Genomic DNA, 15,196 nt, shown 5'->3' with positions numbered 1-15,196 from the left:
GGTTTTGACCAAAAAGTTCCAATTTTGATTTCATCTCACCCTTTTTGTCATTTGTTGGCAGTATCACGTAAAAACTTTATTGATAACTCCATTTGGGAATAATGATGAGTTTGACATTCTGCCATACAAGACAGCTTTGTGGAAGGACTGAGTTATTGTTAACTCATGGGAACTTTCTTCCCATGTCAGTCATCTGGGCTGCTCATTTTGGAGGGCGTTCAAGTTCATCCTGACATTATGTGGGTGGCGTGATGTACCTTCCACTTCTGAATGATCACCTTCACAGTATTCAAAGGGATTTGAATTTTTCTACATTTATTATGATCTGTGCTTTTCTACAACTTTATCCGTGTTTTTTTGAAAGCTGCTTGGTCTTTCTAGTTGACAATTACATCATATTAAGTTTTGGATTTTTCTTTGCAGTTTTTACAAATAAATTCTTCATGGTTAACTTCACCCATAAAGGTATTCAGTTTGAGAATAGAAGTCTTGATTAAAAATACTCACTTGAAATATTTTTTACATCATTTGTAAATCAATTAAATGAGACTTAAAAGGAAGAAATTTGTATAATTTTACAAGATACTGGAATGAAATGGCAGATTTGATTCTCTTCTGTAGAGTTAAATCCCAACGTTTTGTTTTTTGCTCCTATTTTTTTAAATCATAGACATTTGACATCACATACAGTACCTTACATTTTTTAGTAACTAGTAATTGCCATCGCCTGTTAGTATTGACTTTTTCAGTCAATGGTGCAAAGTCATTGGAGCATTTATTGTGATTTGTAGAGCTTTCAGTCTCATTTGTATGTTCTTGTGTGCCTAAGATTATTCAGTCTTCAGTACTGTGGATTGTGTTTGAAAGTGGGAGGAGTAGATTTTTAAATGTTTTAATGATATATTAACAGACATATACAAGAATGCTATTTTCAGTGTTCTCAGCTGCATTGCTTTAAAAACATGCATTGCCAACTTCAGTAAATGTTTTTTTTATGTTTTTATTGTTTTTTTCAGTCCCCAACAATGGAGAGGACAGGGATGGCATCTGCAGATCATGGGGACAATACCACTTTGAAACGTTTGATGGCATTTACTATTACTTTCCAGGAAGATGTTCATACATTCTTGCCAAAGACTGCCACACGACAGAACCGCAGTACACAATATGGGTATATCCCTTATAAAATTGAACATTTTTTGTTTCTAAAAAAAGTAGAACTTTAAAAAGCATTGAGACTTCATTTATATTTCATATCATTTAAAAAAAAATAAAATTGCTTGCTGAATATAATGACATTCCATTTTTAACTGAGGTTTAAACATTTGGACAGTTAAAATTGTAAAGCACTGCATTTAATTTTAACAATTAATAAAAGATAAGGTACAGTACATGTTTTTTAATGCAGTCAAGTGGGTGTATGCTGAAACTGTACAGATTTACTCTGAGGAAATGTTTGCAGTGTATTTTGGAAAGAATCCTTGCTACAAATATTCTGCCTGGGCTTCTTTCACAAGAAAGTGTGAAAGGATTTCTTATTTTTGAGGTGAACAAATTAAAGATTCCTCATATCCTGTATTAGCTACTGATATCTGGATGGAGTATTTCTTTTAAACTTTATTTTTAAAGAATATAATTACATTGGAATTTTATTTAATCTTTTAATTTTGGTTTATACCCTTGCAATTTATTTTTAATAAAGAGATTCTTTTTAGCATTTCCATAATGTGTAATTTAACAGCATAATCGACTAATGCACCTCTAAGGATTACAGCTATGTTATTATCCACATAAATGTTCTGTATATGAAGGATTCAGATTTAGGTGAACCACGCTTGCAGGTGTTTTTGAAAGCACATCATTTTAATTTGAGCTGAACTCTAGAAATCCTCTGGGGTCCATGGATAATCCCCGGTAAATTATTTTCTCACTAATTTTCAGGTTCATAACAGCCGGCACTGTGAAGACTCAGTGTACTCCTGTCTCAGATCTCTCAGCCTGTACTTCCCCAACGAGGAGGAGATCCAAATTACCGGCTATGAAGTCAAGAAAGGTGGCATCAGGTGACTGCCAGGGAGAAAAGAAGGAAATGAGGAATCGACAGTTTTAGCAAACTCACAGAGGAGAAGAAAGGAGAAGGGATAAGTGCAGTAGCAAGGGGGTGGAGAAGGCTGTCTTCCCCACTTTTTCATTAAGACAGGATTGCTCAACTCGCATTTCAAAAGTAACGCTATACGTTAAATTACAGGATGAGTTATTTACAGTTCTAACCAAGTTGAAAATGACACAATTCATTTTCCAGTATGGTTAAGCAACCAAATGTTTTTCACAGCATTATTGATGATGGTGTGCTGCTGAGATCTTTAGTGTTACACACGCAGCAAAACCATCAAGTCTCGACTACCTCAATTTAACAATGATCTAATGTTATTCTGTCATAAAAAAAACATTTTTATATGTACTGTACATATGTGCCAGTGCTACATATTGATATATATATATATTCTTGTGTATATTAACATGTTTGTTTAATAGTTTGATGCCTCTGAGTATTTTGAACAGGCTCATTAGGTCACATTTGCATGAGCAGGGTTTTAAAAGTGCTTTAATTAGCAGATTCAGTATATTTTACAAAAATAGGTGCAAGATATGGGATTAACCTTCCAGGTATTAAAAATAAACAGACTTATCAGTCTATGGGTATGAACTTACTTCTGTGCACTGAAAAGTGCTAAGATATTTCTTTATGAAAGCAAGCTAACGATCAAATAAGTTGAATTGTGAAGGTGCAGTGACCCATTTTGAAGGAGGTTGAGGATTTCAGTATAACTGTCTGCCCATGGGATTTCTTTGGTCAGTTCATTTTGCTGCGAGTAAGAGGAGTCTCACAATACAGCAGTATTAAAATTCAGCATTCCAAGAGGAAGTGTATACAGGCTTGGGCAAGAGAACAAGTTGTATGTTCAAATTCCTCCTTTGACCGTACTTTAGTGAGTGACCCTGTGGGTGTCATTTGATCCCAATACAGAAAGCCAATGTCTTTGCAAAAAAATTACTGATTTATTCAAAAGACAGGTAAAATATCTTGGGTTATTTCCAATCTCAAACCAGGGAGCCTGATGTGGCTTTAGAGGTGCTTGAAATTATAACAGTCACTAATGACTTTCTAATGGCGAAAAAGTATCATGAAGTTTCTTTAATTGACACCTGTTTCCTAGTTTTCTTTGTCGTGGCTTCGTAAAGTTTATGAAGATTGTCTTGGGTGTTTGTTTGCTCATGAGGGTAATTGTAGTAGTTGAAGCACCAAAGTAAAACAATACTAGCAGTATATACAGTAGCTAAAGTAGAAGATCATCTGAACAGACCATTTGACTTTGAATTGTTAATACTGAAAAAGTAACAGAGAGGCATACAGTATTTATAGTCAGCTGTATAGATAGCAAATACACACATTAGTGGAGCAATACATGTATGTTACTTACACTCCCGGATTTGTTTTAGAATGGTTTAAATCACATTACAAAGACTTTAGCAGTGAATTGAAATGATCTATTAACAATAAATGTGATTACTATGATTTTTGTGTTACAAACCTGGCAGTGTGGGTGCTTATCCTGTGATGATGTGTGTTTTTGACAGGCTGACATTACCCCAGACCATTCGAAATGTGTTCATTGAGAGACTGGCAGACTACATCCTGGTAAAAAGCACCTTTGGGTTTTCCTTGGCCTGGGATGGGGGCTCTGGAGTGTATATCAAAATGACAGAGGAGCACAAAGGCAGGCCTTGTGGGCTCTGTGGAAACTACAATGATGAAGGAACAGATGATCTCACCACCAGCTACAGTAAGACAAATAGGCCGGCAGTAGTTATCCATTCATTCATCACCAAATTGCATGCGATTATTTCTTTAGTGAGAACTGCTGTTCACCTGATTGAAATCCTGCATTTAAACAGATAATTTCCATTGTCTTTGTTATGTCTGATTGATGTAGGGGAATGGTTTCATCCTAACCCTAGACTTAGTGAAAGTTGAGATTTACAGTTCTTAAAGAAATTCAAGATGTACTTTCATGAATTAATCAGAAGAAGTTAAAATCATATTAAATATTATAACTTTGGAAAGCAATGGAAATGCATAGGTAAACTGCATGACATTATGGATTTTGAACAGGAATGAGCATTCATTATTATTATTATTATTATCAAAACTGGGATGGCACAGTGGCACAGTGGGTAGAATTGCTGCCCTTCAGTGCTGGGGCTCTTGAGTTCTGAGTTCATTTCTGGACCTGGGGTGCTATCTTCGTGGAGTTTGCATGTTCTCCCCGTGTTTGCATGGGTTTTCGCCAAGTGCTCAGGTTTCCTCCCACAGTCCAAAGCCATACTGGTCGGTTAATTGTCTGCTGGTAAAATTAGCACTGGTGTACATGTGTACGTGTTTGTTTCTGTGCTTGTGCCCTGCGATTGACTGGTGTCACTTCCAGAGTCTGTCCTGCCTTGTGGGCATTGCTTGTTGGGATAGGCTCCGGCTCCCCTGTAGACAGTGGATTAATTTCACTCAGAACAGATGACAGAATGCACAGACGTGATGTGGAAATGAAAAAGGAATGATAATTATGATTATAATTTTGAAATAAATACTTTTTAAAATGAATTTTCAGCCAGATATTCAGAGCTGTACTTTGTGTCAGAATGATATTTTTTGGGTGATGATTATTCAAAAGAATAACTTTTTGTCACAGGTGTGCTGACAGAAGACATTGCCCAATTTGGAAATAGCTGGGCTGTGGAACTGCCGCATGACAATCTCTGTGAAACTGTCGAAGAAGATTTTCCTAGTCCTTGCAAAAGGGAGTCTGATATGGAAGTAAGCTGTATTGGCTTCAAACACAATATATTGGCTTTCTCAGTGGTTAAACTGAAATATGCTCAATGAAAGACTTATAGAAAAAAGACATCCCATTCTATTTTTTTTTAAATCTGGAAGCTCTGTTTGAATTTATTGCTACACAGTTTAAGGAGGGCATTTTTGTCTGAAATCTCCATAAACAAATTAGTTTCATTTATTTAGACCTTGTCTACTAAATGAGAACTGTCATTGATTGTATCCTTTATTCTCACTACCAATGCATAATCTTAGAAAAACAAAGTAATGTATTTTAATGTATTTTTTTATTTCTTGATGTAATGTCGGGGCTAGCACTGATTGTGCCACTGATGTGCAAAAGATACAGCCATAGATGAAGAACAGTCAGTTTGCAAACAGACTGGTTTGCATGCTGGAGCCAATGAAGTCAATTGGGATGGATCTGAACACAAAAACATTTATACAGTCAAGCAGTATTGAACATCAGTTGTATTCAAGGGCTAAGGGTTCAGAAACCCAATTAATGGCATAACAGTGAGAGTCGTCCAACACCTCCTGCAAGTTGCCATGATTATATTTGTAAGGAAACCTTTCAATAATAATGGTTAATCCTAAATAATCATCATCATTATCAATAATGTATAAATCCTTTAATTCTATTATTCAGTACTTGTCTGTTCTCTTGGTTTTGAACAGGATGCTTCTGAGAAGTGCAGTGCCCTCCTGTTTTTCCCCTTCCTCTCCTGTCATGACAACATCGATCCCAACCCCTATGTCGCCAGCTGTGTCAGTGACCTTTGTCTGTAAGTCAGCATGTTGTTCTTAAGCCTGTTCTTTAGGCTACCCTCAGTCCTGCTTAATAGTTGCCCCCCCACCTCATCATAGTATTTTTTGAGGGCCATAACTTGTCATAGTAGTAAACTTTAATCTGCGCAATAATTAAAACAACCCATGTCCACATTGTCTCAAATCTGGCTCCACCTCAATGCAGATATTTCCCAGGGGAGCTTTTTCCAATGAAGGGATTATATTTATTGAGGAAAATAATTAAATGGCCTCTTGGGCTGCTTCAAAGCCTGAAATCATAAAGGAATGCTAGTTTGTTGCTGATTGAAACCTTTTCAAAACGTCTGATGCCCGAAGAATGACTGAGAGAACAAAGCATGTGGAATTTGTGCGTGGACGTTTTTGCCATTTCTTTAGCCACGTTGGCTGTGGTCTGCGTCAAAGGTGTGGTGGCTCACAGCTCTGACAAATGAAAGCAGCCCAGGGCCCTCATCGGCAACGACCTTGGCAGCAATGTGAAGCCTAAATGAAAAGCAGTCAGTTTGTGTGCAAAAAAAAATAAACACTGCATACTTCTTTGAGTAGGTGGTTCACTCACAGAAGGGAACAATGCAAAGAGAAGTAGAGACAGGTCTTATATCTACTCAGTGTGCTCTGCCTGCTTTGTGGATATGACCTCAGCTTTTGGTAGAGTTTCTTAAGCACTAAACTGTATCCCTACAATTACAAACTGACAGATGTAGAATAAAAAAGAATACTGATAAACTAGTAAATAATGCATTACTTAGAGAATATGTGCAGTGTTTTGTCACTAGACTTAAAGGTTATAGAGACTGTAGGTGAAGTTTGTTTAGCACAAGCTCTAAGGCATTTAGTAATAATTGCTTACACTTATATAGTGCTTTTATGGACACTCCACTCAAAGTGCTTTGCGGGTAATGGGGATCCCCTCCACCACCACCAATGTGCAGCATCCACCTGGATGATGCGACAGCAACCATAGTGTGCCAGTCTGCTCACCACACATCAGCTATTAGCGGGGAGGAGAACAGAGTGATGAAGACTGTTCATAGATGGGGATTATTAGGAGGTCATGATTGATAAAGGCCTGGGGAAAATTTGACCAGAACAGTCCTACTCTTTTCAAGAAACACCCTGGGATTTTTTGTAATAGCCACAGAGAGTCAGGACCTCAGTTTTACATCTCTTCCGAAGGACAGCGCCATTTTACAGTATAGTGTCCCAATCACTTTACTGTGGTATTCGGACCCACACAGACTTACTGGTCCCACTAACATCTCTTCCAGCAGCAACCTTAGTTTTTCCCAGGAGGTCTCACATCCAGGTATTGACCAGGCTCACACCTGCTGAGCTTCAGTGTGTTACCAGTTGTGAGCTGCAGGGTTATATAGCTGCATGATTATAGCTGGTCACATATAATCATGTTAAATGCCAGTTTGCTTCATTGCGTTGGTATAATGGTTTGGATAATTTTTTGAATGAGAGGAGGCCATTTGATTCATCTAGCGCATTTGGTAGTTAGTAGCTAATTGATCCAAGAATCTTATAAAGTTGTTTCTTGATAGAAACCAGGGTATCAGCTTAAACAACTTGATTGTTTAGCTAGTTCTGTACACCGATAGACTTATTGGTAAAGAAGTGCCACCTGTTATCGGTTTTAAATATACGTCCAAGTACAGTTCTTTTGGGTTGTCAGTGTAGGTCATTCCCTTAAGCCCTAGAATGTTTCTGGTTGCTGTTCTTTGGACTGATTCCAGAGCAGTAATGTCTTTCCTACAGTATATTGTGTTGATGAAAATTGTACGCTATTATTACTACTATATTATTACTATTATTGCAACTATTATATAACCTTTTAGTTGCTTCCCCACATTGCATAGGAGATTTAAACAATGTGTCAGTTATGAACACCTTAGTCTTTTTCATAAACACTTTCTTCTGTCTAAGCATTTCCATTGTATAGTTTATGTTTTTGTTACCTGCATGTAAAACCTTGCACTTGAATGCATTGTGTGTCATTTGCCAGATTTTTTCCCATTCTTGGATTGTATTTATTTTTGAATTTCCTTTTCAGCATGTAATGCAACTGTGTTTGCTAATCCTTTTAATTTGGCACAAACTTAACTGAACCAAAAATTAGGTCATTGATATTGTTACGTCCCAGTGTGTGGTCTATGTGTGTTTTTGTTGTTATGTTCCACACTGCTGACCTTTAATTGTTCTCCCTTCCCCATTGGCCCACCATTACCCCACTGTTCCATATGACATCATCCTCAATCACCCTCTCACCCAATCAGACTGCATCTTATTCACTATATAACATGGAGGTTTTCTGAAGGAAGGGCCTTTTGTTTGACTTCGGTCCTGTTTGGTTTCGCTTTGCTTCGTTTCGCTTTGCTTCGTTTCGCTTTGCTTCGTTTCGCTTTGGTTATCGCTTCGCTTTTGCTTCAGCTTTGTTGGATTGTTTTTTTGTTTTGTGTGTGTGTGTTTTTCGTATAGCTTCGGCTTTGTTGTTTTGTTGGTTTCTGTTCGTTTCTTTGTACTTTTGTTTGTTTGTGTGTTTATCCTTGTTTTGCCATTACTTTGCCCTAACGTGTTACATGTTCAACCTTTGTCTTCTTTTGTACCCTGTTCCTGTTGATTACTCTCGTTTTCCCTTATTTATATTCCTAGTTCACTTGTGTTTTTGTGTGAACTTTTGTGTATAAGGTTAGTTTAGGTTGTTGGGTACATTCTACACACTTAGTTGACTTTGTATTAATAACACTAGTTTAGTACGGATGAGTGCCATTTTGTCTTGTATGGTTTTGGGTAGTCAGTGGAGGTTAGCTAGGGTGTTGAAGACCCTGAAGACCGTGTGTTTCGGGTTTTCTTTTGTTGTCAGATTAGCTTTCCCTTACTGTCCTAGCCAGCTCCATTTTGTTTATTTTCTTTTCTTTGTCACCACTCTAGTTCCCTTACCCCTGTGTGTTATCGTGTCTTACCAGTCACTTGTTCAACTTAAAATCATCACTTTTTCACCCACCTTTGTCATCACGCTTCCTAGTCCCTCACCAGAACCCACCTGTTTCCAAAAGAATTATCCTAAATGTTACACCCCTGTACCCTTAGACACTTGGGGTCGTAACAGATATACATTAGGAAGAGCATGGGTACTAGTATAGATCACTTTGTCACACTGCTAATGACCCCAATTTGAGTATACTAATCTCACAAACTTTTTTTAACAGGTCAGATGATGACGACACATTCTGTCGAGCTCTAACAGAATATGCCAGGGCCTGTTCCCATGTGGGCTATCCTGTGCGTGAATGGAGGGAGAACTTCCCCGCTTGCAGTAAGTAAATCATTCGCCATCCAGTCTGGGAAGACAGTGCTTTGTTATGTACTGAAAACTTTTCTAATAACTACTTGGTATGAAAAGTAACTTTCAAAGATAATTATTTTGTTGTCCATTGTCTTGCAACTAAAACTAGGGGATGCACATCCTGGCCTGGCAAGGAATAGTTGGTGAGCACTGAGATCAAATCAAAACGTGGAGATACTAGCACATTATTTTCTGTGTAAAAAATGTATTTTGAATTGATTTGGTTTGCTAATTGGGTGTCATGGTGGTGCAGTTGTTAGCATTCCTGCCTCGCTGCTCTGGGGCTCTGGGTTCTGTTCTGGACTGGTGATGCTGTCTGTGTGATGCTGTTTGTATGTTCGTCTTGTGTTTGTATGGGTTTCCTCTGTGTGCTTTGGTCTCCTCCCATAGTTCAATTATATTTCTTTCTATCAAAATACATTTTATTTCAAAGAAAAACATCTCACAATCAGTACACGTTCTAATAAAATATCAAACTATCATCAAATAAAAACTTTCCGAATGAGGTGATTATCCATTATCAATCAGTGCAAGTGGATGGTAGGGCTGTATTTGTGCAATGAAAGAGTTCCTCCAAGCCCTGCGACTTGCTTTTGTCCAGGCCATTTCCCTGTCCCGGCTCTGAAACTGCAGAGCAGCAGCTCAGGGGACAAGGATTTGCACTTTTGTCCCTGTACAGGGCCCAAAGTCCCTTCCAGCGCTCCCTCGCCATTAGGCAACGTCGCACTTCATCCTCCCTCTGAGGTCCGCTCCCCGCTCCTCCACGCCTTGTTTGATCAGGGACACCAGCAGCCAAAGCAAGTAGTGTGTCCCTTTGTCCAATCCGGTAGGTGCTAGCCCCAGTAGGATGCTCTGGTAACCGAGCACCGTTCTCACTCCCAGGAGTTGCATGGTGTTGTCCATTCTGCCCCACACCGCTTTGACCACTTTCCATCAGCTTTGGTGTCCCGGGGGCAGTGCGGATTCCTGGTGATCGAGTGTCTGTATAGAACCTCTCTGGTCACTAGCCTCTTGTGCACGGCCATCCAGTTAAGGTCCTTAAGTGTGTTGTCTAGTGCTTTCGGCTGCGTCTTTTCCCAGACTTCTCTGGGAACCCGCAGCCTTTCTTCGGTGACCAGCTGTCCCCTCACCTCCTTGTAAAGCAGGGCTCTGTGGTTGTTTTAGAGCTCTGGCTGTCTAGTGGCCTCGTACCTCTGGCTCCACTTGACAGCATGGGTGAAGGCCTCTGGTCGCCTGTCTGCTTTTGGTCCGGTGTTTGTCCACTGGACCAGGTGCCTCATCGGGAAGGAGAACCACAGCCTGACAAAGTCCTGGTACTTGTGGCTGATGGGCTCCTGCAGCGCCCGGCAGAGGTTGCAGAATAGGATGGTTTCAGGGGGAAATGCGGGACATCTCTTCCCCCTTCCTCGACCGGCTGGCACATCCGGTTTCTTGTGATGTACTCATACCTGCCTCTCCAGACGAAATTGAAGATCATCCCTTGCAGCGCTCGTCTAAGTCTGGCTGGCAGCGGGTACACCACAGCCAGGTCCAAAGATATACTGGTGGGTTAATTGGCTTCTGGGACAATTGGCCCTGGAGCATTTCTGTGTGCATGTGTGTGTCTGTGTGTGCAGTGTGATGTGTCCCATCCAGGGTGTATCCTGCTTTGAACCCACTGCTTGCCAGGATAGGCTTCAGTTCCCCGTGACTATGTATTTAATAAACCGGCAAGACAATGTGTATGGTTTGTTAATTAAAACCACTTCTAATCATAGAATAAGGTTAGTTGTTCTTAAATTCTTGATTAAACTTTTGATTATTCTGTCTCATTTGGAATACAGCTGATAACTATATTGACAGATCACTTCCGAACCTGACTCAAATCTCATCATCCCTCCAGTAATGTCTATTATTATGGATTGGTTGTTTATATTAATTTTCTCTGCTTCTTTGACAAGAGATCGATGTTCTAACAAATATTATTTCTGCATAAAAGGGACGTGAATGCTGCCTGAAACCCACAAACGCAATGCATTTAAGATAAGACAACTTTATTAGCCATATACAATTTCTTGCATTAGGAATTTGTCTTCTCGCATACCCCAGCTTGCTCTCCATGAGACACACAGACAGGGAGAGAAGCTTGGGGTCAGAGCGCAGCGTTAGCCATTTATACAGCGCCCCTGGAGCAGTTGGGGTTAAGGGCCTTGCTCAGGGGCCCAACGGAGTAGGATGTCTCTTAGCCACAGTGACTCCACTCCACCCATTTCAATGAAAAGCAGAAAACATTCAAATCCCAGGTGACGGGGAATGCTCTTCTCTTAAATAGGACAGAGGCCATGTACACAGCACTGATTATGGTGAACATGCAGTTGGAAAATGAACACCCCTAGGCCAGCAATCTTACATGTCTGTTATTTGCAAGTATTATTTACCTCACCAACCTATCTCGTGAATAAAAATAAACCATGGTACAATGACTCCTTCCTTCCTCCGTCCTGTACTTCAGAACTATGTACTTCTGCTGAAATCTGTTAGTGCCGTGATCTGAATTTGGCCTGATTCGCTCGTCACCTTCTTTTTTATGTGATGTGTTCATCTTAACAGTCTACATTGATGGAAAATGAAATAAGCTCAATAATTAGATAAGCATTTGTCTGTGCACCTAAAAAAGTATGTTCAGTGTTTTCTTACATAACCGAGGAGGGGACGCTGGAAATATTTTGTGAACAAACTGAGCTTCATTTCTGTATGCTACTGCAATACAATATACTATTGGGCCTGAGCATGTGAAATGACAAAGAAATGATCTGTGAAATTTTCAGCGGATGGTTGTGAGGATAGTTTCGTTCACCGAGACTGTATCAGCTGCTGTCCGCCTACCTGCACATTTGAGAAGGAATGCCTGGGAAGCAATCTGCACTGTCTGGATGGCTGTTACTGCCCTGATGGTAATCATATCTCTTAATAACACAGCAATCCATACATCCAAGTCACAAATATGTAATGTATATACACATTTATTGTGGGATCCATATGTGCTATGATTTGTTTTACATAATTAGGAAGCAGACATATATTTTAGGCGGCTATTTTTCAGTTAGTACCTTTACTCTCTAAAGTTAGTTGATAATTTTAGCTCAGCTAAATAGTCTTTGCCTTTATGTGAACCTCAATACAAATGTTCCTACACTAATACATGGAATTAGTGGTTAGAGTGGAAGCACATTAGATATCCCTAGTATTTGGGTTATATCAGAATTTTATGACTGTTTACAACATCATTGATAACATGTTAATAGTTCGTTTATATTGACAGATATAAAGGAGCATATAAGATATATGAAACAGTATTGATATTGTAGTGTCAAACAAATGACAAAGTTCAGGTGTCTGTGAAGCAGAAGTCCCTTTATTCATATGCATATGGAAGTCCGGCTTGGGACCACCAGACTTAAAAAATAAGTAGCTAAAGATGGTCCTTTATACCTTAAAACACAAAGAGTAACTATGACACATTATAAACAAATGATAAGACAGCAACACTTGCCAATTAATTATATCTAAGTTGCAGACTAGTTAACAGTTAGTTCTTTTCATGTTCTGGGCATATAGCCAGCTTACCAAATACATGCCCCTTATCTTACTGACCAAGGACAGGCACCATCTTTATATATATTTGAACACAAAGCCTACTTCAAGCCACTAGACTGCATAGTTTGCAAAAACATACAAAAACAAGAAAATAATATTATCTCACTTCCCGGGCATCTCTCTTCTTCTTCAATATGGAGAAAACACATAGTTATTCCTGGATTTTTAATTGTTTCCTGCCAGGTCTTGTCTTGGAGAATGGGACCTGCATCTCAGTAGCAAATTGCCCCTGTGTGTATCATGGTACTGCTTACCCTCTTGGACATATTTTGGAACAGGGCTGCAGCACATGGTAAGATGGCTCTTGAATGGATCTTGAACAGTCAGTTTCTTTGCAAAAGCCCTCTGAGAAAAGACCCTTAAAGAATTCATTTGTACTGGAACATTGTAGTCACACAATCACATCTGTATGCTGCAGGGCACTAGGAGAAATATAGAAATTGGACAGGGCTGCAATTTAATGAATCCTTCCAAAACCCCACACAATTATGATGGAGAAAAGATATGGCCATATAGGAATGCATTTCTTATTCAATGGGAAAATTATTGATTGTGAATTACTATGTGATTATAATTAGCTTATGATCACATTTGGGGCTGAAATAATACAATAATGCTCAACAAAATATACAGTATTTGCTGAAAAACTAGTCAATAGGAATCTGCTAATCAGGCAGCTGTGCTACAGTAGGAAAGCAAAAAAAAATGAACATATAAAAACATAAGCCTTTTTTTCCATACATTTCAGGTAAATATGGTAGAAATAATCTTTTATGCACACTCATTTTGATTTTAATTGTGATAAATGAGAAATATGGTGTTTTAACCACAAATGTCATGCTTTCAGCATTTGCAGTGGCGGTGTATGGAACTGCACAGAGAACAATTGCACAGGTAACGAACCTTTATTTCTTTCCAAGCATGTGAATGAATTGGTCCTGTTTTGCCCATAATAAGGTCTCATTATTTTAGGAAAACAAAAAAAAGACAAAAAAAGTATTGGCAATCATTGACTAACAGAACCTTTCGTGATTAATCCCAATGAGATTTACTCCCTACAGGCAGAATTGTGAAACAAATGGCAAAAGGCAACTCCCATCTCATGATGCAGTTAATGAATGATCAATCCACTGCAAGCATCTTTAATCTTTAATTTAATCTTTATTACATAGTGTACATATCATAAAAACATATTACACAGTGTACTGTCTTGTATTGTAGCGGAGTGCTCAGTCACAGGTGACTCTCATGTAACCTCCTTTGATGGGCGGATCTTCATGCTTCACGGTACCTGTCAGTATGTCCTGGTGAAGAGCTGGAGAACCTCCAAGTTCACTCTGACATTACAGAACATGCCCTGCGGTGAGGTAACACAAACTCATATGATACTATAAGACAAAAAAACGTGACTCAGATTCAGACCATTGCAGTTTGAGCTTGTATGGATCTATTTGATTGTTTCTGAATAATCGATGCTGCTGTAACTAAAAATAGTTTATTAGTTTATTGCCAGATGTGAATGTGGTAGAGATTGCCATATATTATCAGCATTAATAAGCAAATCATGTGGACAAGACAACCAAATGGACATGTAAGACTAAAAGAAATCTGTGATTTTCTTCAGAAGATGAAAAATAATCAGGATAATAATTGCTTACACTTAATATAGCGCTTTTCTGGACACTCCACTCAAAGCGCTTTACAGGTAATGGGGACTCCCCTCCACCACCACCAATGTGCAGCATCCACCTGGATGATGCGACGGCAGCCATAGTGCACCAGAACGCTCACCACACACCAGCTATCAGTGGGGAGGAGAGCAGAGTAAAGAAGCCAGTTCATACATGGGGGATTATTAGGAGGCCATGATTGGTAAGGGCCAATGGGAAATTTGACCAGGATGCCGGTATCAAAATCAAAAAATGATTTTGATACTGGCATTGCAGGCCATCTGATAATTTTTCTGAGGCAGAGGATGTGTTTTTAACTACTGGTGCCCTAAAGATACAGGGGAAGATATATGCTTAGAATAACAAACTAAGGCAATTTCAGGTCTGTGATTGGTGAAGGTATGAGGAAACTAAAATGGTATTTCAAGTAAGTTTCAAAGTTTGAATGTAAGTAAATCAATCATCCAATTCAACTTTTATTTACAGATTTCCTACTTTTATAAGTAATATTAAATTACTTGTTCTACAGTATGTTATGTCAACATTTGTCTTATGAGCTTTGAATTGAAAACTGTATAATCAACATCACTCATTAATAGGCAACCAGGTTTGTTTTTTATGACTTTCATTTAAACATTTTTTGTCTGGATTATGTAAAATTGTCCCACAATGTAATTGTAGATTTTTTGGAATGAATACAAGCATTTTTTTAATGTCTTAACTTTTTTGAAGAATACAGGGTGTGGACATTTAATAATACTAAAGATTTATTCCATGAAAAATTCTGTATCTCTTTTGCCTCCAAAATGTGTATTTTTAACTGTTTTAGGAAAGGTGAAAGCTTTA

General features: G+C 38.7%; 1 protein-coding gene across 1 annotated transcript in view; it reads left to right on the top strand.

The window, feature by feature from the left end:
• otogl (otogelin-like) overlaps nucleotides 1-15,196 on the top strand; it is a 73,051-nt gene that overhangs the window by 9,374 nt on the left and 48,481 nt on the right. The window contains exons 6-15 of the mRNA XM_088923690.1: nucleotides 1,017-1,171; nucleotides 1,942-2,063; nucleotides 3,640-3,845; nucleotides 4,746-4,870; nucleotides 5,567-5,673; nucleotides 8,908-9,014; nucleotides 11,852-11,977; nucleotides 12,864-12,972; nucleotides 13,528-13,574; nucleotides 13,902-14,047. Of these exons, the coding sequence (XP_088779816.1) occupies nucleotides 1,017-1,171; nucleotides 1,942-2,063; nucleotides 3,640-3,845; nucleotides 4,746-4,870; nucleotides 5,567-5,673; nucleotides 8,908-9,014; nucleotides 11,852-11,977; nucleotides 12,864-12,972; nucleotides 13,528-13,574; nucleotides 13,902-14,047 (1,250 nt within the window). The remainder of the gene's footprint in view (nucleotides 1-1,016; nucleotides 1,172-1,941; nucleotides 2,064-3,639; nucleotides 3,846-4,745; nucleotides 4,871-5,566; nucleotides 5,674-8,907; nucleotides 9,015-11,851; nucleotides 11,978-12,863; nucleotides 12,973-13,527; nucleotides 13,575-13,901; nucleotides 14,048-15,196) is intronic.

This window comes from Atractosteus spatula, chromosome 8 (assembly GCF_055471065.1).
Source record: "Atractosteus spatula isolate fAtrSpa1 chromosome 8, fAtrSpa1.hap1, whole genome shotgun sequence".
NCBI classification, from domain to species: Eukaryota; Metazoa; Chordata; class Actinopteri; order Semionotiformes; family Lepisosteidae; genus Atractosteus; species Atractosteus spatula.
Note: the sequence above shows the minus strand (reverse complement) of the source record. Positions and strands in the feature narration are given on the sequence as shown.